The 24,050-nt window shown below is 34.7% G+C and overlaps 1 protein-coding gene across 4 annotated transcripts in view; it reads right to left on the minus strand.

Moving 5' to 3' along the window:
* Positions 1-24,050, minus strand: part of LOC119066128 (sodium/hydrogen exchanger 9B1-like) — a 45,222-nt gene continuing 21,172 nt past the window's right edge. For 2 of the 4 annotated variants that reach the window (XM_037168416.1, XM_037168418.1), the window contains exons 2-13: positions 12,483-12,642; positions 12,281-12,404; positions 11,895-12,122; positions 7,639-7,811; positions 7,232-7,571; positions 6,840-6,974; positions 4,740-4,934; positions 4,584-4,681; positions 4,400-4,522; positions 4,098-4,335; positions 3,871-4,027; positions 2,119-2,406 (exon numbers count right to left, since the gene is read on the minus strand). In XM_037168416.1, the coding sequence (XP_037024311.1) occupies positions 2,400-2,406; positions 3,871-4,027; positions 4,098-4,335; positions 4,400-4,522; positions 4,584-4,681; positions 4,740-4,934; positions 6,840-6,974; positions 7,232-7,571; positions 7,639-7,811; positions 11,895-12,122; positions 12,281-12,404; positions 12,483-12,642 (1,978 nt within the window). In that variant the 3' untranslated portion in view covers positions 2,119-2,399. Of the gene's footprint in view, positions 15-768; positions 774-2,118; positions 2,407-3,870; positions 4,028-4,097; positions 4,336-4,399; positions 4,523-4,583; positions 4,682-4,739; positions 4,935-6,839; positions 6,975-7,231; positions 7,572-7,638; positions 7,812-11,894; positions 12,123-12,280; positions 12,405-12,482; positions 12,643-13,561; positions 13,583-24,050 lie in introns of those variants that run through there. The other 2 variants (XM_037168417.1, XM_037168419.1) reach the window with 2 other exon arrangements.

Below are 24,050 nucleotides of genomic sequence, written 5' to 3' on the forward strand. Positions count from 1 at the left end.
GTACCGCATTTTTTCTCTCCACATTTTTTATGACACCGTTCGTTCGTACAGTGTATGGTATGGAATTGGTTAGTTACTTAATATCCTTTAAGCTGATAAAGCTAAGCTATGGACAATTCTCTTTTTTTCGTTCATTTAAACGAACATTTATATACCAACTATTGATTACGCTGTTTCGTAATCCTATGTCGGGAGATTATACATAAAAAATGACTCCATTTAATACTGTAACATTAAGCTTCGCTTATAAAATGTGCAAAGATGACTTTCGCAATGATGAAATCGGAATGCTGCAAGGGGATAATCGAAAGAACGTATGTGAACTACAGACATCGTATTACAGTTAATTTTCAATGAAAATAATTCTTCACTAGAACGGCTGCTTGCAAATAAATTTCGCACGAATTTGAAAATGAAAATTTATGGCTTGTCGCAATCATTTCACAACCTAACAAATTCGTGCATTATTTAACAATTATATGTATACGTTGAGTGAGAGACTTTGGAACAGATTATGTTGTTGTTGTTATGTTCCCCCTTTTTTTCCTATTTTGTTTCCGTATTTTACAGCCAAAAAACATGAAATTACAGAGTGGTAGAGGTATAATACATTGTCTTTAAATATATTTTGGAGCGTTTCTTTTCGTCGAAAGTAAAATTTTAATGATTTTCCTTGTTTTTTCGACAACAAATAATTGCCAACAATGTTGAGTGCTTGTAATGAATGTAGTATAGAGATACGTAGAATTGAGATATATTTTCGAGGACAACACCTCTAAAAAGGTTTGAAAATAGCAACGTCCACACTTCTAATATGAAAACCTCAGTTGTTATGAGTTGACAAACGAAGTACCAGATTTTGTATCAAATGTCAAACACTAGGAGGTACTTAGAACAACCGAAGTAGCAGATTTAATGATAATTTAGGACGTTGCCTAATTTTGGAAAATTATTTTCACTATTCTGTAGAGAAAATCAAGAAAATTTAATAATTTCAACGCACTTCAAGCATGAGTGGTACAGGTACTCGAGGTGGTACTCTAAATGGAGTGCTGAAACTTGTCAGCGTGTCACACAAGTGTAAAACACTGTAAAAATCCAATTCATACAAAATAGTACTCTATTTGGCAGCTGTCGATGTCGACTATGATCTCTTTTGCAGGAAGTGCTTTGATTGAGTCCTTAGATATTAGATGGGAAAATTAATTTGTAGCTACAAGTGTGATGTTGAAGAAACTTCAATAAAATTATTTACGAACGGTTGGACCACATTATAATCGCTGCGTTGTCACGTTGAATGGTATATGTTCGATAATTCATTCGATTGATCTATTTAACGACTGATAATCTCTTAATATCGTCTGATGATCGGTAAATTTCGAGTGTCAATCGGTAAATATCAACTGAGAAACCGATAAACATTGACTAATTATGCGATTACCAGTCGATATTTATCGATTATCCATAAAACCTTCGATTGGTGTTCCATCTATTATTTGGAAATTTTATCATCGATTGATGATATTTTTCAGTGAATGGCTAAACGAACATTTTTCGTGAAAAATTCTGTCGCCCGAATTTCAACAATGATTGAAGGTGGGTATCGGGGTTTTACTTCTGATAATATTTCACCTTCTCGGTCAAGCCTCGGTAACATATCTTTTATCTTCTTATCAACTTACCAGCGTTTTTACGGGGGGCCCTATTCAAAACGCGTCTAAAATTCAATCGCAATTCGAAACGTATTGACCGAAGGACGACAATGTGAAGTGCGATAAAAATCTCTCGATGAAATGTAAACATTTACCGCTGCGTTGTGTGTACACATGCGAGTTAACCACGGATTTTACACAAATTACAAATTACTGGCAATATAATTTAGCATGAAAACGCAAAATGTCCGAATTTTGTATAATGTTCCTGTTTATTCAAAAATATCAACAACGTTTATGTACACGTACACGTATAATATTTATTATCTACAATTTAATTAAAATTAGAAAATTAATTAAACAAATTTTGATCGAAATAAATCCTAAATTTGCAAATTAAAACAATGGAATAATTTGCGTAAAATATTCTCCGGGAATGTAATATGGTACAAAATGAATGTGTTTGTGTGTGTGCATATTAATCTAACTTAAATTCAACACGTAATCACTATTAAAACATGGAAATATATATATAACAATTCATTTTGGTTCTCTTTTTTTCTGTTTTTTTTTCTTCCTCATCGTAATAACAGTTTTATGCGATGTAGCCAATTTCATCGGTATTTCTCTTTGGGACAATCTATGATACTCTATTTATCATCATATCAATAATTATGCTTTTGTTCAGTTCTTATTTATTCGCTTGTCGCTCGTTTTTAATCTTTTTTTGCGATATTTTATTGCCGCCTAACACCTTGATACAAAAATTGAAAGAAAAAAAAATCTTTAAAAAAAATGTAAATGAAACTAATTCGACAGCAGTGCTGTGTCTTCGTCGAGACCAATAGGACGGTGAAAATAGTGGAAACAAATGGGTTTTACATGCTACATGCGTAGAAAACCGTACTTTTCATGTTTTAAGCACTATTTTGTAAAATCCATTACTTAGCTCGGGATAAAAATGAAAAGTCTCGGCTTCGCCTCGGATCAATAAAATTCACACGAAAACTCTACTTTTAATCTTTTTATCCGAGGGATGTGATTAACATGATGATGAATTGGTGATTTACCAGCATTTGACCGGGGAAATCGTCGCAAAAGTACAAATAAACGTGAAATATAGCGGTTCATCAATGTTAATCACCGATTAACCGTTTGGATTCACAGAACTTATGTTTCTGATTAACTGATTAACCATGTTAATCACAAAATAGTGGTTTCCTCCTCGTTTTTATCCCTAGTTATGTAAAATACTATTTCACAACGCATGCGAGAAAATACTCATTTTCTCCTCTACGCTGAAGCTTTGGAAGCCTTTGTTGTGAAAAACGTTATGTTTAACTCGGGAAAAAAGTTGGAAATTTCTTTCGGTGTGCAACAGATTTCTCTTGAACATTGTAAAAGCCACAACAGAGCTAACATTCAATTATTTTTGAAAACTTTGAAAAGCCGAGGATTTTCGAGGAATATCGCAGTGGAAAGCTTGCTATGACTTAACCTTTCAGGATCTTTACATCTTTTACTTCAATTGTTTTAACATTCATTCTTTAGACACTAGAGATGTAAAACGCCTAAAGCTCTCGTAAACAGATAGATTAAGGTTTTGGCAATCTTCTTCAACTGAGAAACGGCAACCTAGATCAAAAATCCTTTGTCCTACTCCCTGACCTTACTACTTCTATTAAGGAAATTTTTCTGTTTTCGATCAGAAGTCGTAAAGGCCTTTTGCCATTTCTAATGATTTTAGCTCTCGTAAGATGCGAGCCCAACAACTCAAAACTTGGATGATTTTCGTACTGTGGAAACAAATACAATTGGTCTGGTTCATTTAAAGTATGAGACGCTAATTTGCAACAATTTTTTTGTCTGAGGCCAGGTTAAGGCGTCATACATCGGAAATGTTTGCATTGCGATGAAAGGCGCCTAACCTGATCTTAACAGAGATTTACACAGGATCTCGTCGTTGAAGAAGAAAGCGAAAAATTTAATATCTGAGACAATCTCAGAATATTGGCAATATTAGAATGGTCCCCGTCGCACGATAAACTAGACACAGCACTGCAAACGCATACATAAATCGAAAGTACCTGACATCACAAAAGTACAGGACAAGCAGGATGCACTACGTTTCGTTTCATGCAATCAAATGACACAAAATAACTAAATGAAGCGCAGGCAACAAACACTTAAGACAACTACTATCGACAATTATGTTTACTTTGTTACGGTGTATATCGGTAGAGGCCGACCCTGATTTGTACTAGTATTTGCCAACGTTTTCTCATCGGTCTGTAGTTCCGGATCCTTGCTTCGATCTTCCTCTTCGTCTATAATACTGATGTCGTACAGTGACGGACGATGACTGCGTCGCCAGCCTTGAATGTAAAAATGTTGTGGGTCACAAACGTTGTCATAAAAAAAACAATTTCGTAAACAGATCCCTACCTTCAACCACATGCAATGGCTTAGTTTTCGTAAGAAGTTTTGTTCCCGTTATAGAAATCAAAATGGCACCGATAGGGGCTGTGACCACAATACTCAAAATGCAGATCATCAGAACGATCTCCGCGTATTTTGTTTCTTCTGGTGTTGTGTTTGGCTTTTCAGCTAAACGCCGTAAGCAAACCGGTCCCAGAGCCGCTTGAACCGTTGCTTTGGCCATCCAGGACAATGATACGAACACCTGTAAATGCACCATAAGTATTTTAGCAAATTTAAAATGGAATACAGATTTTGCGAACATTCACCTTCTCTTTAAGATTCAATTTATCGCCAACGGCAATCGCAACCGTTGATAATATTCGAATTACTCCACCGGCCGTTAATATGGCGACACCATATGACACTATGTGCGAATCTAGTTCGTTTATCTAAATAAAATAATTTTATGAGCTTCATCACCGCAAATGGATCAATCTTTTCATTTCTAACCTTTACAGCGGCTCCAGTTATTCCGAAAAGAATTGGTTCGAAGATCATCCAAAATATTTCAAATGCAGTGGCAACGGGATTGTCTTCTATTTCCCATCCTGTAACGATTGATTTGAATTAGTTTTTAACTCTGTGAGTATTTCAGTTCGACTATACCTTGTTGACACCAGTAATAATTACTGACGAAAGCTGCAAAAACAACTCCCAGCGGACCGGCACCTTCAAAGCCAATTTTTTCGCTACCAAATATTGCTAGCGCTCCACCGCCCAATAGTAGTAGTGTTCTAATGGGCACTGCGTATGCATCGCCTTTCTCTGGAACAACTCTCGATAGATTTCCCCATATAACGCCTGAAATGAATGCAGTGAAATGAGGAGTGAAATTTCGTTTTAATTTTTAAATTTAATTTCTGAAAAATATTTTCGCTCTATACGCTTGTCACCTAATCAACTTTCCGAAAATCGATAGAGAAACTGTATTATGTGTTGTTGACGACGATGACAACAATACATATTGAGCTCTACCTAACGTCGTCCTATTTAACAAAATATTTACTTGAGCTCAAAGATTTTATTGTAATCATTTGGAAGTACTTAGATCAAATCGCGTAATAGATTCGATCACCACCTTAATGATATGCTTGCCGTCGGTGAAAGGTGAATAAGTCATTACTTGTTCGAATGGGATGCTGCGGGAAAATGACCAAATTTCTGCTTTAACTATTATTCCATTGATTTTTGACTGGGAGTTGCGGGAAATTTTAACTTTTATCGAAAGGCAAAAATGCAAAAAATGTGAGCATACAAATTTTGCATTGCAAAATGGCCAAATTTGCCTTATATGACACATTTGCCCATATGTGATTCGCACATTTGGCCTTATATTGACAGAACATATTTAATTTTATTGCACATATCGGTGCATTTGGGTCAAAAGTAATAGGATGTGACAAAAGTTTTTTGAGATTCATCGCTAATTTGTGATATGTGACAATTAAACTCAATGTGATGTACAGTTGATTCACATTTGAATCACAGATGTGAGTCAAATGTGAAAAAAATGCGAAACAAATGTGAAACACATGTGAAGTGAATGTGTTTGTGAGAGCGTTCTGAGCATGCGTGTTTAGAAATCTTATGAAAACATTAACCTTTAGTTTGAAAGGATACACTGTTCGATTTTGACACTTTTTTATGAACGAATAATGATTGCGCAGATAATTAAACGAAATTTTTATAGATTTTGTAATTATTCTTGCAACGTTCGAAAGAAACAGATTACTTTTTGAAAATTATTAAAAAAATGAAGTTTTTAATTGAATCACTTCTCGTATTGTTGAAAAGTGAAATTTAAATGGACTTCATATTTGCTCATATATTAACGAATCATCATGACTAATCGACATAGTAAGAAGGAGAAGTAATTAGAGTATTCCCCCAAATATTCGTTTAAAATTAGCGAACGTAATTTTTCATTAAATTTGAAATGGACGTTACAAAACTAAGTATAAAACAATCAGGTAAATTTTATCTTATTTGAAATCGTACGAATATCATTCTTGCCTTTCGATAATAGTTAACATTTCCAGCAACTCCCTGAATGGTTATTTAATGAAATATTAAACCTTAGCCGAAATCGGGATAGTTAGAGAATACCAAACTTGCAAAAATTGAATTACCCGCGGGAATCCGGCTAATTGTTCAATATTTCAATAAATTACCATTCAGTCAAAAATCAAAGAAATAGATAGTTAGGAGTAACACTTTGGTCATTTTCCCGCAGCATCCTTTAGACAATTGGGGAAAAATGCAAATAAAAATGTTCGTATTGATGAATTGGTGATTCAATTGTACGCTAAAAATTTGACAACAAAAAATTCGTAAAATGTTTAAATACTGAAGATGCTCCTGAATTCCAATTGAAATTTCCCTAAACCTGAGGGGGTCATGTAAGACTTCATCTCACGACTTGGACCAAGGCAACTGCCTCACTTGAATTCATTGCTGTTGCAACATACAGAGCAATGGATATATTCCGGGTCTGTTAATAAATTGAATTTGGAGCGAGGTTTGCATTCACAATGTTCCTACGGACGTTATACAGCAGAAATAAATGGGATGAAATTTGAGAGAAATATATTGTACGAAGCGTGTAAGCTTTCTTTTTGAAAATAGGGAAAAACGAACGATAAAACAAATCAATAAATCCATTCTCAATAAACGGTTCTTTTCGAACGAAACCAAAGATTTTCTTACCGAATGCCAATCCACCAATGACACAGACTGGAGCTTGTGCAATTTGATATGCCATACTTCCTGTTGAAAACATAATGCTAGCAATGATTCCGAAAATAGCAACGGATGCAGCATCATCAATACCAGCTACAGCAACTGTTTTAAAAATGAGACGTACATTGGTAAATAATTCGGGATGTGCATTGTTTTGCTAAAACTGCTAAATTCACCAGGTGGTCCAGAAACTTACTACACATAAACATATGGTAAATAATCCACCCACAAGCTAACCAATGTCTTTGCTTTCTGTGAAGACACTGTAACTTGTCTTTGTACTGTTTATTATACAAAGAGCGCAAGTTTATGGGACAGCTGGGGAATTGTCTTCTTTTTACTGTATCACAACGACTTACCAATACAAGTTGGTATGCCTTTTGCGACACCATAGCCTTTCGTTCGCAACCGAAACAGGCACGGTACTACAACTGCCGGCGAAACAGCAGCAATAATCGCACCTAATGCCCAAGCCCAAATCCAAGGAAAATCAAATAAGAAGTGTGACATCACCGCAACGACTGTTGCTTCAACAGTCCATGGCACCAAACCCAATTTGAGTATGGTGATGTAAACCTTTTTGAAAGCTTCTGGATCCATTTCAAGGCCGGCTCGAATTAATATGATTGTCAGTGACATTTTGCGTAATTCTGATGTGACATGACTGAATTCCCCATCCAAATCGACCCATCCAACGTTCTGTTGTATTAAATAACAAGATGAGTAAATTAATTAACTTATCGCCGTGGAGTTGTGCTTTTCTTACCTGAAACAGTATGCCGACGAGCAACATGCCAATTAATCGAGGCAGAGTAGTCAGTGAAATGAGCCACCCACCGAAATTGGCCGCAACTGTTAATACCACTAATCCAAATAATTGACCACCCGGTGCAGCACTGTCACCTATTATCACATATGCAGTTACCCATGTTAAAAGGCCTATAGAAAGAAAGGTAACAGATGTTCAATAGAAATTATTTACTCATTGAAATCGCTCTCTTCTCATAAACATGTTGCCACAAATTTGTTAATAATAACTAATGTTGATTATTCGAGGCAATTTTGATGTTGTTTTCGAATCCGTTTTGTCTATTTAAATATAAACGCAATATCCATACCATCCACAGCAATTTTAGTTCATAAATCTATCTGTGACACAGTGAGAAGAGAACTATGTATCACACCAGTTCATAATAATAAAGTTTAGGCCATATGATGCCGTATACACATCAGAGAAAAACACAATATGGTTCAGCAGTAGCACTAATAATCTGGTTTATTATATTATTTAACACTTGGTGTGCAAACAAACTTTTTGGACAGTAATTAATTAGTATACAACGCCCAAAACTGTATGAGAGGAGATTTAATCGATTTGCCCAGAGAAAACACAAAAGGGTTTTTTGTTGAATGCATGGAAGTGGAAATAATAAATTTTCAAAAAACGAGAGTCAATGTGATATTTTAACGCTTTAATGTTTGAGTTTTCATTTTTGTTGTTTTTTTCCGCCTTCCAAACTCTCATTTTTTGGGATGAAATTTCACATTTTTGTTTTTTTAATTTATGTAAAATAATTGTTTTGATATAAATGTGCTAACGTTTTGTTTTACCGTTTTTTTTTTATTATTTTATTTATTTTCGTCGGGTTTATTTCAATCAAACTGAAATGGTATTATTGCTGATGCATAATAATTAAATGAATGAACAGTGTACACAGTACATTACAGAACGGTTACAACAGTCGACAGCTGGATATTAAACACAAATTGATAATTTTTCGGCAAATATAAAGTACGGAAAACCTTTCTTTAGCCCGGGTGGTACTATTTAAAATTCAAAAAGAGAAACGTTTTTAACACGAGTTTTTTTTGACGTCCTTTTCAAACCTTGCTTCATGTGAATGTTGACAGCCTATATTTGAAAAACGTTTTCGAAAAAAAGAAAAAGAAAAGAAATTTTCCAAGATTCCAGAAAATCAAGAAATTTCAAATAAAATTCAAGAAAATCGAAAATCTTGGAAAATTTAGAATATCGAGAAAATTTTTGGAAAAGCTATAAAATCCAGGCAATTTGATAGTTTCCTTGAATTTTCTTCATTCCGGAAAATTCACGAAAATTGGAAAAATTAAGGAAAATTCGAGAAATTCAAGAAAACATTTCTCAATGATGTGTGGTTGGGCCGAAACCATCCAAATAAAGCTTTCGCGGTCTCGAAAGAAATCAGTGAAATTTCACAATCAGTGAAATTAAAGTTAAAACGTCCAAAGACCACAACAGCTGTCCTAATTTAGTCAATTAAGTACTCTTAGCACTCAAATAATCTATTGCACCCACAATAATCTCAATCCCAAAATTGTTTCTTATTTGTAATTGGCTATAGTGTAGTCCATAAGTGATTGGGACTAACGGAGTTCATACTCAGTTAAAAATTCCAAAAGTTTCAAATTACTGCCTTAATCAGCTGGCGACAAGAATGGGAAGACCTGTTTAAGATGGTCTGAGTATTGAATGCACCACATATTAGATCATTAATTAAGCATTTTAGTCAGTCGCCTTCGGCTCAGCATACAAACTACACACTCATCAAAACGACGATTTTCCGCACAAGTATGTAATCTACTATTACTTTAAGTTACAGTCGATGTCAGTGAAATTTAGCCGATTTTCTCAGTTGTTTTTCAGCTTATCTGGCTTATCTCCTCAAAGAATCCAAAGTACTTATGCGTCTTTCTACGGGTCTTTCTAAGACATATGAGCAGTTTTCTTTGTGAACTGACCAGCTAAAACAGCGAAGCTAATTCAGAATGAATTTGCCAAGGTATCAAACAACTGAGATTCTAGCCACATCCGATCCAAATGATCGATGGCTCTATAGAATCATTAGTCTCCACTGACAATTATGTGGAACAACTTTTTTCTGGTTGTCTTTTTATGGCAGTTGACAGTTGTAAAAGTGAGCTGTGTCGCACGTTGAAAAATATTCATTTGTGTTGCAAGTAAAAAACAGTTTCAGGGCTCAATTCGAAGAGTAATTTACTATTTTATCACGTTCAATACGAAGAAAGAGGATTAAGAGTGTTGGAATGAATTTTCTGGCATTTTTTTCCCTCCATAATTATTCTTTACATAGACACGTACTAAGTGTCACATTTACTAATAAAAAATACATTTGTCGAGTCTCTACCCACGCGTGTTTGGTATCATTGGAAAGTAGAGACCCGTAGTAACGTTTTTTAGTTGCTTTATGGCGGCAGAGGCGCCCTTAGAAGTTCTCCGACGTAGACAAATTTTCTCAATTTCCTGTCACAACCTTGGACAGCGACGGCCAACGGCTTCCATAGTATCGTTGGACTCCTGGTGGACTACTCTCTACTATCCATTGTCAAACTTGTTTGGTCGCTGCTGTCCAAGAGATTCCGAAACCGAAAACCATATACTGATTTTCGATGTCTAGCGCTTCCACACACGCTTCGGGTATGTATCGCAGCGTCTTTGTAAGCACTATAAACCTGCACACTTCCAAATAAATCGTCTGTTTATTGGCGAAATAATTCAACTTTTAGTTCAAAAATAATAGTACATTACTATACCAGTGAAGTAATTTGATATCTCGTATCCAGATGAGTAAAAGTACCTCGGGCTGAAGCCCTCGGGTACTTTTACTCATCGTGATACGAGATATCAAATTATTTCACGTGTAAAGTATGGCGTTTTACTTTACGAGCGAGGGAAAGTGTCTTCACTAGTGAGGGAAAGGCCACATTACCTCACTAGTAAAGTATAGTATGTTGTGTTACAAGTATTGTAATGTTGATTTTTTCAGCACTAGGGTCGTGTGCTGAAAAAATCTCATTACAATACGTGTAACACATCATGCTTTGTGCCAACCGAGAATTGAAATAGACAAGAGCACAAAAATTATTAAATTATTAAATTAAATTAAATTATTAAAAGTATTTTGTGCCACCGAGAATTGAAATACGACTCTTTTCAGCACTTATTTCAGCACCCGTTTGATGTGATATTACAACACTCAAAGCAGTGTTGATATGGAATTTGTATGAGTTGTTACAGCATTCGTTTGAGAAAATGCAAAGCAATGTGATCGATCAAATTTGAAGAGTGATTGTTTACAATGAAAGTTATGATTTTTTGTGCTCTTGTCTATTTCAATTCTCGGTTGGCACTCGCTCCGCTCGTAAGGAAAACTTGGGTCTAGTGCTGAAAAAATCAACATTACAATACTTGTAACACAACATACTATTTCAACATGCGTGACATCTCACTTTTACAACTTTACTGCCAAAAATAAAAAGACAACCAGTAAAAAACTGTTCCACAAAATTGTCAGGGGAGACTAACGATTCTATAGAGCCATCGATCATTCGGATTGGATGTGGCTTGAATTTCATTTTCATATAAACTGGATGAAGTTTTCGCAAAATCATTCTTAAATGCCTAAATTTCACTGACGTTTCCTGTACTCTTCGTTTTTGTTCACGTTAACTATTCTCCTATTTATCGTGGTATTGGTATTAAATGTTAGCTTTCAACAAATAAAAAAAGAAAACAAAAACATCCGAAACCGAAAACCATAACAACAAACACAAATTGGAGTTAATTAACAAATATGTGTGAAAATCGATTATGAAATCTAGCATTATATGTGGTGGCTTCCACATCACCACACATTACATATCTATGAAATGCGAAAAATTAATGCAATTCTCTGCCGCGTACTGCTGTCCCAGGAATCCAGGCGATAAAATAGAAACGATCTTCAGCTTTAATGTGAATTATTTTCGTTAAACCGCAACCATTCAGCTTAATTCGAATGGTTGGAAATTCTGAATTCTGCATTTATTGATACGCTTCAATTTCTTAATGCAATTCAAGCTTCGTTTAAAATGCATTTGTGGCACCCGCATACAATTCATGTCCGTTATCGTATCAATGCACTGCTAACCGAACGAAATGTATACCGCACGTAAAATATGTATTTTCAACTGTTATGTGCTCACCTATTAAGATTATTGATAAAATATTGGCGAATTGCCGATACGATGGACATAACGGGTACGGACACACTTTCTGCCAATACGGTGGTTCCCATGATGGTGTGTTATATTCAACGCGACATCTCATACACAATGCAAAAATCCACGATTGTTCCAGATTTTCTTTCGGTTTCGGTTGCTTCAAATGCTGGTTTAAATAGTTTCGAGTATGTGCATCGCCATTCAGTCGGTCTGTATAACAAATTATTTGGGTTAGATTTTAATGAAAATGAGCATTGGGTCAAGTTTTGGTTTCGGTTTGAGTTAACGCAGAAGGTTAATGGTTACAGGGATAGGGAAATCAATGTAGAAGTATTGAATCGGATGAATTGGTATTGACTTCACTTTACCGTTATACGATTGATGGCTTTTCAACGATTCAGAATCTGCTGGCGGGTTGTGTTGCGCTTGATTTGAGTTGTTGACGAGTATACTCTTCTTTCGTGTTGGTCCCATTTCAGCATGGTCTGAATTCTGATTAACGATAAAACATTAGCATCGGTTTATTGGCGTTCGTTAATAAGAATATTAAGTTTCAGTATAACAAATTACCTGAGATATTTTCCGACGCGGATGCACCTCATATCCATAATTATCGTAACTCAATCGAGCCTCTGAAACCGGATCTGATTGTATGCTGACTTTACGCTTTGTATCGGATGTCGGTTGAACGGTAACAGCCTCAACCGGATCGGCGGAACCCATATTGAAGCTGAAGGTGAATACATCAAAACAGCAAAAATTAAAATTAATAGGCAGCGGTACACATGTCTGGGAAAATGTTTATGGGGAAACCTCATTTAAATCGCTAAATGTATCCCGAAACAGTCTTGATGTAATTATAACATTATGTGGATAAATAGGAATTTCACGGCATGGAACGCATGAAACATGTTTGGCTAAATGAAAATTGTTTCTGTTCGGCGCGGCGGTTAATCACATTTTGTTATTTTGAGTGCTATATAACTTTATTTCGAGAGCTTTGCGTACACATCAATGTTTACATATATACAACAATTTTACCGTCAGAAGATATTCATATTCATATACATATACGTAGTACGTTTATTTGCAATTAATGTGGTTGTTATTTGCGATATGCCTTGGCGAAAATTGGAGTACTCCAAACTCCCAAAAATATATTTTCATATTTTAGCCATAACTGTTTACTGTTTTACTTCTATATGTGTTTACATAATGTACTGTTTGGTAAGAAATATTGAGTAATACATTCAGATAAATTAGTAATTTTGGTTAAATATACATGGAAATATTTTAAATGAAACGTTTATGCAAATATCAATTCTTTCAACGTTAAGCGACACGTAGTTTTGTCATATACATACATTCTGAGATGGGTGACTGAGAAATTTTGCCTCGAGTTTGTGCGGAAAATACTTAACATTTATATAGGACAAAGACATGATGGAGAGATGTTTTCTTGTGTGATTTTAAATATTAACCTCTCTATATCTATTTATCATATCACATCAATTAATCTTAAACTAAAATTTACAGAATATTTACTGAATTTATCGAAACATGAATTTACTGACATTTACTGAAAATCTTGTTTCAATAAATTCAGTAAAAATTCGGTAAATTGTGGTAAATTAGGTAAGTAAATTTACCAATAATAGGCTGGGCTTGGAACCGGTGAAACATATAATTATGAAAATGAAGCTATTATCTGCAATGAGCTGAAACACTTTCCATTAGACTTACGGTCAGTACAGAAACAGATCTGCTGTAAAGAATTCATATTTTATTAGAGTTTTTGTAATTTGATCTACTACAGGTGCCCAATTATATTATGACTAGGGGTGTAGGATGCATTACATACTTCTCACATTCAATTGAACCAACGAATTCAGTTTCATTTTTGATTTTGTCGATTGGCATTATTGACATACAAGCGGTTAGTTCTCATTATGTGCTTGTGCATTGCGTGTCCAAGCAGTAAAAAAAACACTAGGTAGCGTCAATGAAAATTCTGAAGGGAAAGTATAGCTCACATTTGACTTGATCACAAAGGCACACATTTAGAAGAGATCTTTTTGTGTATTATATGTATTTTACATGCTACATGCGTCGAAAACCGCACTTTTCATGTTTCAAGCACTAGTTACGTGTGTTTGTTAATCCGAGGCGCAGCCGAAAAATTCACACGAAAATTCTACTTTTTATCTATTTATCTCAATTCATGTAAAATACTAATCTGATCTTTCAAACGTGAGAAGGAAATTCGTGTGAGCATTTCTTTAGCGTTTTACATTTTTCCCATTTCACACGAATTTCCTTCTCATGCTTGAAAGATCAGAAAAGCATTAGTATTTTACATGACTTGTGTTAAATGGATAAAAAGTAGAATTTTCGTGTGAATTTTGTTGATCCGAGGCGCAGCCGAGGTCAATAAACACACGAAAACAAGACTTGTCATCTTTTTATACCGAGTTATGCAATGGATTTTACATGTTTTGGCCGTCGTAACTAGTGCTTGAAACATGAAAAGTACGGGTTTCGACGCATGTAGCATGTAAAATTCATATATTACACAAAAAGATCTCTTCTAAATGTGTTACTGCCTTTCAGAATTTTCATTGACGCTACCTAGAGCTTATTTAAGTACTTAGACACGCAATGTATGTAGTGCCACCACAAGCAAATAATGCGAACTAACCACTTGTATGTCAATGGTGCCAATCGACAAAATCTAAAATGAAACTGAATTCGTTGGTTCAATTGAATGTGGGAAGTAAGTAGGATGTAAAAGTAATGCATCCTACAATCCCATAGTCACAATATAATTGGGTAACTGTAGTTTCTTTAATGTATAATACAGTCTGTTTGCCTGTCCAATTGATCAATAAACAAATACCATGGGGTTGTACAATTAATGCACATCAGTCCAGTGCAATTAATTCAGAGGAGAATGGTTTTCCTAAAATTTTTAGTAAAACTTTTTCGAAGTAATAGATCTGGGGTTGTGCAAAACCCATTCGTATAAATTGAAGAATATACTCTATTTAGAGTATAACAGGTATGGTGGTATGATTATTTTTCTCTCTCTACTTAATGTATGCCATAACTTGTTCAAATGAGATTTGACTCTATTACAGTCGAGGAAATTTAGTTTTCGGGTTTTCCAAAGGTATTAATCTTATTTAACCCACACTTTATCCCACAACAATGGAATCCACAAATTTAAATTTAGTTAACTCAGCGGTCGCAATGACGGCGCTGCAGTCACGATTTCAAAATGTGATATAGGGTGGATAAACTAAATTTTGGTTTTGGTTACATTTTCTCTTGGTTTTTAATTATTACATCAGGCTTCTAAATTAAGAGTACCTTTATGCAATATAAACCGTTTGAGTTTGAAAAAAGATGTTTTGTATCAGTGAACGATATAGGAAAGCGTTCAGTACGTCTCAACATACAAAAGAACGTAAAATATAATTGTACATTTAGCCACCCTACGTCCGTCATCGCTTCTATTGTCTTCAAAAACATATTGTGTGCTTGTCATGATAATTATCAGACGTTTGTTTATTTATGTGTCTCATCTAAAATGCTGGCCAGCAAAATTTTGATCATTAAATTCAACGGCAAAATTGATCTAAATGTTAAAGTAATTGTGAATAATAGTGAAGTTAATGTGGTTTTGTTTTCTCTTCATAAAGGAATTTGCATCAGTTCGATGTAAAGTGCGGAGCACCATTGGAAAAAAAAACTTGTCGCTGAAGAATGATCAAAAAGTTGCTGGACGCAATAGCTTCAACTAATGCTTTGCAGGATATAGAATCGAAATTAGAGAAACACCAAGAGCCGTCCATTTGAAATCTTCATCATCATCATTTCAACTAAAGGTTTTTTTTAACGAAACGGAAGTTCGCTCGCAGATTCGGATCGGAACATCTCATTCGTTTTCGCTAAAGCTCGTAGCCGTCATTAATCATGATTCCCATGAAGAATCGCCAAAAATACAAAATTGGCAAGGGATGAAGAAACGCTGGGAAAAACAAAGAATGATAAATTTGTCTTTGTTGCGTTTCTTCACACTTTGGCGATTCTTCGTGGTGATTAAACAAATCCTTGGAAATTTATCCTTTTACGAAATTTATCTAAAAGGCGTTATTTGTTCGAAGCTAGTGAATCTATCCTTTTATAAAAGTTACGAAATGCTGCCTGGTTCGATCCTAAGGAAACTCTTATTTTACGTCAGGTAACGGCATCTTGTTCGATCCTAGGGAATTCATACTTTAACAAAAGATCCCGAGGACACTATCATTTTACGAAAGATAATGTAGAGACATTTCAAAAACGTATTTTTACACTTTGGCGTTTCCTCACACTCTGGCGATTTTTCTCTTCTTCTCTTCACACTATCGATTTTTCTTGGCAATTCATCATTATGAGGTTCCGAGCCTACGCTGAAATTGTAGCCTATATTTCTGCGTTTCGAAATTTTTGATCGCTGATATCTTTTTACGATAGCCCTTTTTGAAAAATGTACGACCACATTTTCGAGTAAAAATATGTCAGCTTTGAATAAAAAATAAAATTGTCTGTGAAAGTTCCATTTGCTTTGAGAAAACTGTACCGATGCCCCAAATTTGCATCAAAGGTACACTTTTCTCAAAGCACATGGAACTTTCACAGACAATTTTATTTTTTATTCAAAGCTGACATATTTTTACTCGAAAATGTGGTCGTACATTTTTCAAAAAGGGCTCTCGTAAAAAGATATCAGCGATCAAAAATTTCGAAACGCAGAAATGTAGGCTACAATTTCAGCGTAGGCTCGGAACCTCTTATGGTTGATTTGTTAAATCAACAAGAAAAATCGCCATAATATGAAGAAAAACCAAGAAATATCGCCAAAGAGTAAAGAAACTCCAAGGATCATAGAGAATTGAAAATTTGTCTTTATGGCGTTTCTTCACACTTCTGAGACTTTTCTTGATGATTTAACAAATCAACTAAATATGATGAATTGTCAAGAAAAATCGCCAAAGTGTGAAGAAACTCCAAAATATGACAAATCGCCAAATAATACAATATTGTCGATTTGACTATAACTTTTATTTAGAAAAAGATTGTACGGGACAGCAATGAAAGTAAATAGATAGGTATGGCCAAACGTTCAAATTTGTTCTAGCTGGAGCACATACGGCATGGCTCAGAAATCTTACAATTGTTCTCCAAGCAAGCCGATCAGTGTTCTCCCATATAAATATGGATAATAAAAATTTAAAGATGTTTTACGTCCAATTTTTTCATATAACTCAAATCGCATACATTCCTCAGTGAACTGCCTCCCTAACCTACCTACCTGTTTCCAAATTTTTATTTTGGCCAGTGGGAAGTTTATTGCCGAAGGCAAGGGCTATAATCCCACTTGCCAAAATAACAATTTGGAAGCAGTTAACACAATATTTTATCTGCGTGTGCGAAAAATCACTTTATCTCCCTAAAAACAGACACATAAATCAATGTGAACATTATCTATCTGTTTTTTGCACTAGCAGAAAAAAATAATTATTTATGCGTTACATGCATCTTGCCATCTCTCACAATTCCTGCCAATTGATTCATGCACCTTAACATCTTCACCTACAAATCGAGACCCGTACTCAACAAACAACATGTACCTACAATGACCCGTCGTAGAGCGCTTGAACCGAAACATCAAGAGCGAACTCAGAACGAAACGATACTCAGTTGTAGACAAGCAGCTGTTAAGTTTATAGTAGATCTTATTGAAGCTCTTAAATGTCGTATGGATGCAAACAACTCTAAAATTCTTCTCTCAGCCTGTAAGGCCTTTGACTTGCATGCAATTTATACCAGACCGGAAACGAATGAAGAAGGTGTTGACGCTTTTATCGAGTATGCTGAGGCAGCCATGAAGGTGGATTTTTTAGAAACATTCACCGAAAGCGAGCTAAGGGTTCAGTATTCTGAATTCGAAACATTTGTAAGAAAAGAGAAGGACGAGTTTTATGAGAACTACAGGTTCTCGAAGAAACGAGAATTTGAAAGGAAATTGTATAACAAATTGTTGCAAAATCAGTCAACGTTCCCAGAGGTAAATCATCTTCTTGCAAGTGCAATAGTCAGATTGGCGAACGAAAGTCAGTGTGAAGCAATTGGTTCTGTAGTTGGACGCCACTACGAGCACCGTGGCTCGTTGCATGTTGATAAAGTTAGCAAGGAGGTCTTCATCGCATGGAATGGGCCTCCACCATTTAGCAAATCGAGTACGCTTATACGAGATGCTCTTTATTTGCGGTTCGGTGGAGGGCCTGAAAAGTGGCACTTTTTGAGAAAGACTTAGAAGACACGATTTGCTAAAAATATTTGAAACATCAAAAGTCGTAGACCGACACAATCATTTTACATCCAGAATTAATTATGATTATGATTACGACAACGATTATGATTAAAAATTTACTAAAAGTTTGCGAGTCCATGTCCAAAACGCTTATTAAACTTTGTATTTTTCCATTGTCATCGTGTCATTTATTTCTTTTGGCTTACTACTGTTCCCATTGAAACATAAAAAAATGAAGTGTCGAATCGGGAAAGAACCGAGACTGAAGTCAACTACATCTAATCTCTATAAGTGTTATCCGAGATCTGAAAATTACTAAGTGCTCTCATTTGTGTTGACAAAATTTGTCCATCAGCTATATTCTAATCTATAATGTTCTTTCAAGGTCTGAAATTACTACTTGCTCTCGAAATATGTGTGACAAAATTTTTCTCTTCGTCGAAGCTGTTCTCCGAAATTTTCGTGTTCTCCAAGCATTGCTTGGCTGCTTTGTAAGATTTCTGAGCCATGATACGGACTTGCATGGCGCCACCTCAAACAAACTCATTTCTAGTGCAAATTTCCACTAGAAATGAGTTAGTTTGAGGTGGCGCCATGCAAATCCGTATGTGCTCCGACTTGTATGGACTGGCCATACCTACTTATCTACTTTCATTGCGGGACAGTATGTACTGCATATCATATAATTCCTCTCTCTCTCTTGTGTTTATCTGTGTTCTACGAAGACAAAATATAATTTCGGACTACAAGTAAACCGTCTCGACCAGTAGTTATTTTCCTAAGTTCCTAATGAGTGCAAAAAGGCTATTTCAACATTAGTTAGGAAAGCATAATTTTTATGTGAATGTTTCTGAGGTTTTCCATCTTAATATTTTCATGAAGTTACAAATAATCCACAGAAAATTTTATTACCCTAGAACGAGGTCGGAAATACATCAAATAAATCAAATAGAAAACAGACTTGGAAATTGTTATTTTGTCTAAAAGTTGATATTAAAATTCTTTGGAAATCGTAAATCGCATAATTGCATGAGCAGGCATCTCAGGATTATAAATCAGGAACTTTGAAGTTCGTCATATATTCATATTCTTATTCCTGACCAGATTCTGTTTTCATGATTGAGCTCAATCATGAGCTTCACTTATACAAAGAGTTGAATTGATTTCCTATGCCAAATTGTAATTTGGCGAAAAAGAATGTTCCGAATCTGCGTTTCGTTAAAAAAAAGCCTTTAGTTGAAATGATGATGATGAAGATTTCAAATGGACGGCTCTTGGTGTTTCTCTAATTTCGATTCTATATCCTGCAAAGCATTAGTTGAAGCTATTGCGTCCAGCAACTTTTTGATCATTCTTCAGCGACAAGTTTTTTTTCCAATGGTGCTCCGCACTTTACATCGAACTGATGCAAATTCCTTTATGAAGAGAAAACAAAACCACATTAACTTCACTATTATTCACAATTACTTTAACATTTAGATCAATTTTGCCGTTGAATTTAATGATCAAAATTTTGCTGGCCAGCATTTTAGATGAGACACATAAATAAACAAACGTCTGATAATTATCATGACAAGCACACAATATGTTTTTGAAGACAATAGAAGCGATGACGGACGTAGGGTGGCTAAATGTACAATTATATTTTACGTTCTTTTGTATGTTGAGACGTACTGAACGCTTTCCTATATCGTTCACTGATACAAAACATCTTTTTTCAAACTCAAACGGTTTATATTGCATAAAGGTACTCTTAATTTAGAAGCCTGATGTAATAATAAAAAACCAAGAGAAAATGTAACCAAAACCAAAATTTAGTTTATCCACCCTATATCACATTTTGAAATCGTGACTGCAGCGCCGTCATTGCGACCGCTGAGTTAACTAAATTTAAATTTGTGGATTCCATTGTTGTGGGATAAAGTGTGGGTTAAATAAGATTAATACCTTTGGAAAACCCGAAAACTAAATTTCTTCGACTGTATCTATCTTTTCGACATAGTTTCTTTTACAAAGTTTTGATGAGGTTCAATATCTTTCAGTAGCTTCAATAAACCCCTGTCTACATCCCTTTGCGTGTACAACGGCTTCTAAAGTATTTCATGATTCGAACAACTATTCCTAACATAATAACATATAATAATGTATAACAATTAACATGGACTGTGGAGGTCGTGTGGTACATGCGTCAAAAAACGTATTTCTCGTGATTTATTATGAAAAATTGAATTAAATTTGTATATTTAATGTATAACAACAAGTAAAATTAGCACGATCTTCATTGTTTCATTAGACCATAGGAAATGGTATGACGAACTGCTTTTAGTTGAACAAAAATAAGCTCTGCCACTCTAATAAATGAGTATTTTTAGCCGTTTACTTATATCCTCTGTAATTTAATTACGATAGATTTGATCTGTAAAGTAGTGTATAGACAGTTGGTTAGTCTTGTTTAAAGTTGAAGGTGTTAAATAGAAAAAAAATTCCACGGACAGACTGACGACGATACATCTGTACAAAAATACCAATCACAAATTTTGATATTGGACACAGTGTTTTTTAAGCTTTTATACTTTAATACACCTAACCATTGAAAATTGGTCAGGGGTTCGGCATCAATAATAGAACATTGAAACACATTTAAATATCGCACAGAATCAGTAAGTATGAGACAATTAGCGAATGTAACGAGGAATTGTCTATTTGATAGCAGAATTAAATTTAATTCTTAAAGTTTAAGTACTTAAGCAGAATCACATGTGTTGAATAAATATTTGTACTCACTACAGTCTACTGTCAGCATCGTTTTTCATACACCGTCATTGCCTAAATGTAATGTTGTATACAACTTAAAGTTTATAAACAAGTTGCCACAAACACTCACTGTATTTATATAAATATGATCATTCATTCACGCCTTATATTAAATTGATGTACATACATTTCAGAGCTTAGCCAACCCAATTAACACACATTTATCTGCACATTCTCAGCGTTACATTTGTGGCTAAAAGGTAAACTTAAGTTTAAATTTCCACCGTAAGATTCGCGTGATGTATTTACATTGCTTTACTGTTAACACATGAGTCAAGCTAACGAGAAAAGAAGTAAATTCCATATATCGTTAAAGTTTATTGGGTAAATAATTCTATTGTACTTTTGAAAAGAAATATTCAAGAAAATATAAATTGACAAATTGAATTGTTTGGTGCTAGCTTAACACAATTTTTAAATTGAATAGTGTTAACACTAAAAATATATAATTTTCGAATATACATTTACCGTCGTAGAGAAGGGAATTGACAAGAAAGTTTTTGGAAAAATTATTGGTGTTGGGCACGAGAAGTCAACATTTGTCGCTAAAACGTGTAGCAGGTAACAGTTATTTGCGTATCTGTTTCAGACGATTGATTTCAGTCAAGTTCGCTTGCTATAGCCCGAATTGGAGCCTACATGCAAATTTTCGTTAAATCAACCGTTCCAAAGTGATACATCAACTGAAACTGTCAGCATTTTAAAACGCAAAAACAATCTGTAGAAGTCGTGAAGCATGCATCTCCCACATGACAATGATTATTGAAGCTATACGCTTCGGAGAAAGCCGATAACAAGTAATTGAGTGATTACACATGTTTTGCATAACATCAAAATGGAATGTAATGCAAAAGCGGAGCTCAGATTATTTGCATATATTGTAATGCGTCGAGTCTTTGTGTTTTGAATGATCAAAAGGAATAGTCAAAATTGCATTTCGCTATTATAATGAAGAGCGGAGTTAAAATAACGTAAATTATTGATTGGTTAACGGCTATTTTCATAACATGAACAGTTTAGGCACAAGTTAAGAACAAGATCAAATATGTATGCAAATGCTTAAATCTAGTGCCTAAAAAGCATTTATCCCTCGGGTTCATGAATAACTATTATAACATCTTCCGTCTAACTGTAGCTATACACAGCCAAAGTATATAAACTAAACACTGAAGGTAATACAAATCCGCAGTTACACACGGATCCAAACTTTCAGGTGAATTTTAGCTCCGTCATGTTACACACGTATTGAATTCGTTTGTGTCAAGTTGCATCTAGTGGTGAATCTGGAACGATTTAGCGGCGTTATGTTGCACACATATAAAATTCGTTTTCGTCAAGTTGTATTTAGTGGTGAATTTGAAGTATTTAGGGCCGTCATGTTGCACAAGTCTAAGTTAGACAATATACGAAAATAAATTCACCTGAAAGTTTGGATCCGTAATTTCTCTGATCCGTTGAGGGTCTGCATTACCTTCAGTGTTTATATACTTTGTACACAGCGACGAGAAGGAAAACTAATTCAAATTTTTCTTTTGTTCTCTTGTCAAGTTTGACAGTATAACCAAAAGAAAAAATTCGAATTTGGTCTTCATAGTACTGTAAAAACGATTTTCCGCAGCGACATAACCTCAAGGGGAAGCGAGATAGGGCCATAACTTAAACAATTTTTATGCACACTTTTCACAATGACATAAACAAGTATAAACAGTTGTGAATGTATATGTGGATCAGCTGAAAAACAGTTGAAATTTCCCTGCTTCTGACTGTAGCATAAAATTACAAACGTGTTTTCGACTCATATTTGTAATCTCACATCTAGAATGTAAAACAACACAATTACGATATACCTAATCGAATACACCAATTTTCAGGCGTTGGTTGTAATAGTATTCCAATATTAACATATCAAACTGAAGAAGGGCTTTGTATCTACATGCTACAATGCTAAAAGTATTTTAAAGGAAATCCGAAGATTCCTCTTTGTTGATATTAAGTTCCACAATATCTCACAATAACAGTTTTGATGTTTTTACTCGGTTATAATAACGTAAATAATAGAAGTTACCCACCCCTCACTGATAATAAAAAATCACCAAATTTCCTTATCTTCCTGTCTAATAACCAAGAAACATTAAAATGGTTTTGCAATAATATTTAGTTGAAAACCACAAATCATATTGCAGAGAATTCCAAAATTAATTTCGAATTCAAATAGAGTATCACAAAAGGTACGTAAATGTACAACTGCAAAACTTAAGCTTCGACAGGGCCCATTTTCCTCGATTCGAGAATGTCGAATTTCTCAAAGTTTTCTTAACTTTCTTGTAGATCACATAACTTGCAAGTGCCAATATTTCTAACATATTTTGGTTCTGTGGAATATTCCAGTAAGAGATTCTCTTCAAAATATGCCCTGAACTCCGCACACAGAATACGAAAAGCTGAAAATGTTCGTATTAATTTTATAATTGTATACAAATCCAAGCATACGAGTTGGTATAATATAATTGTATTTCACGCCTATAAGCAAAAACGTTGAAAAGAAAGAAGTTTTAATTAAATGGGGAATGTTATGAGGGTAATAAAAACCGCATTAAATTAAATATTATACCGGCATAATAAAAAAAAATATGTGAAGGTGGTAAATGAATAAATCTAGCAACAAGAAGCTGCGAAATTTGGACAAATTTGTTTTATGTCACCGTAATTCTTTTAATACATACTTATAATTATTCATTTCCATTAAAATAGACACCGGGACTGGCACATTTTCAGTCAACCAAATGAATGAAGGGTCGAACGGAACCGTTCTGTTGGAATGGTTTTACTGTTGCTAGAAATGAGCTCCACAAACATGAAAGTAATATTTGCTTAATATCAAAATTATTTATCTTCTACTTACATTGATTACCACTCTGATAAAATGTTTGCTGTAGGTACTTTAGGCATTTATAACAAGGTTTGAAAAT

Source organism: Bradysia coprophila, chromosome IV (genome assembly GCF_014529535.1).
Source record: "Bradysia coprophila strain Holo2 chromosome IV, BU_Bcop_v1, whole genome shotgun sequence".
In the NCBI taxonomy this organism is placed as follows: Eukaryota; Metazoa; Arthropoda; class Insecta; order Diptera; family Sciaridae; genus Bradysia; species Bradysia coprophila.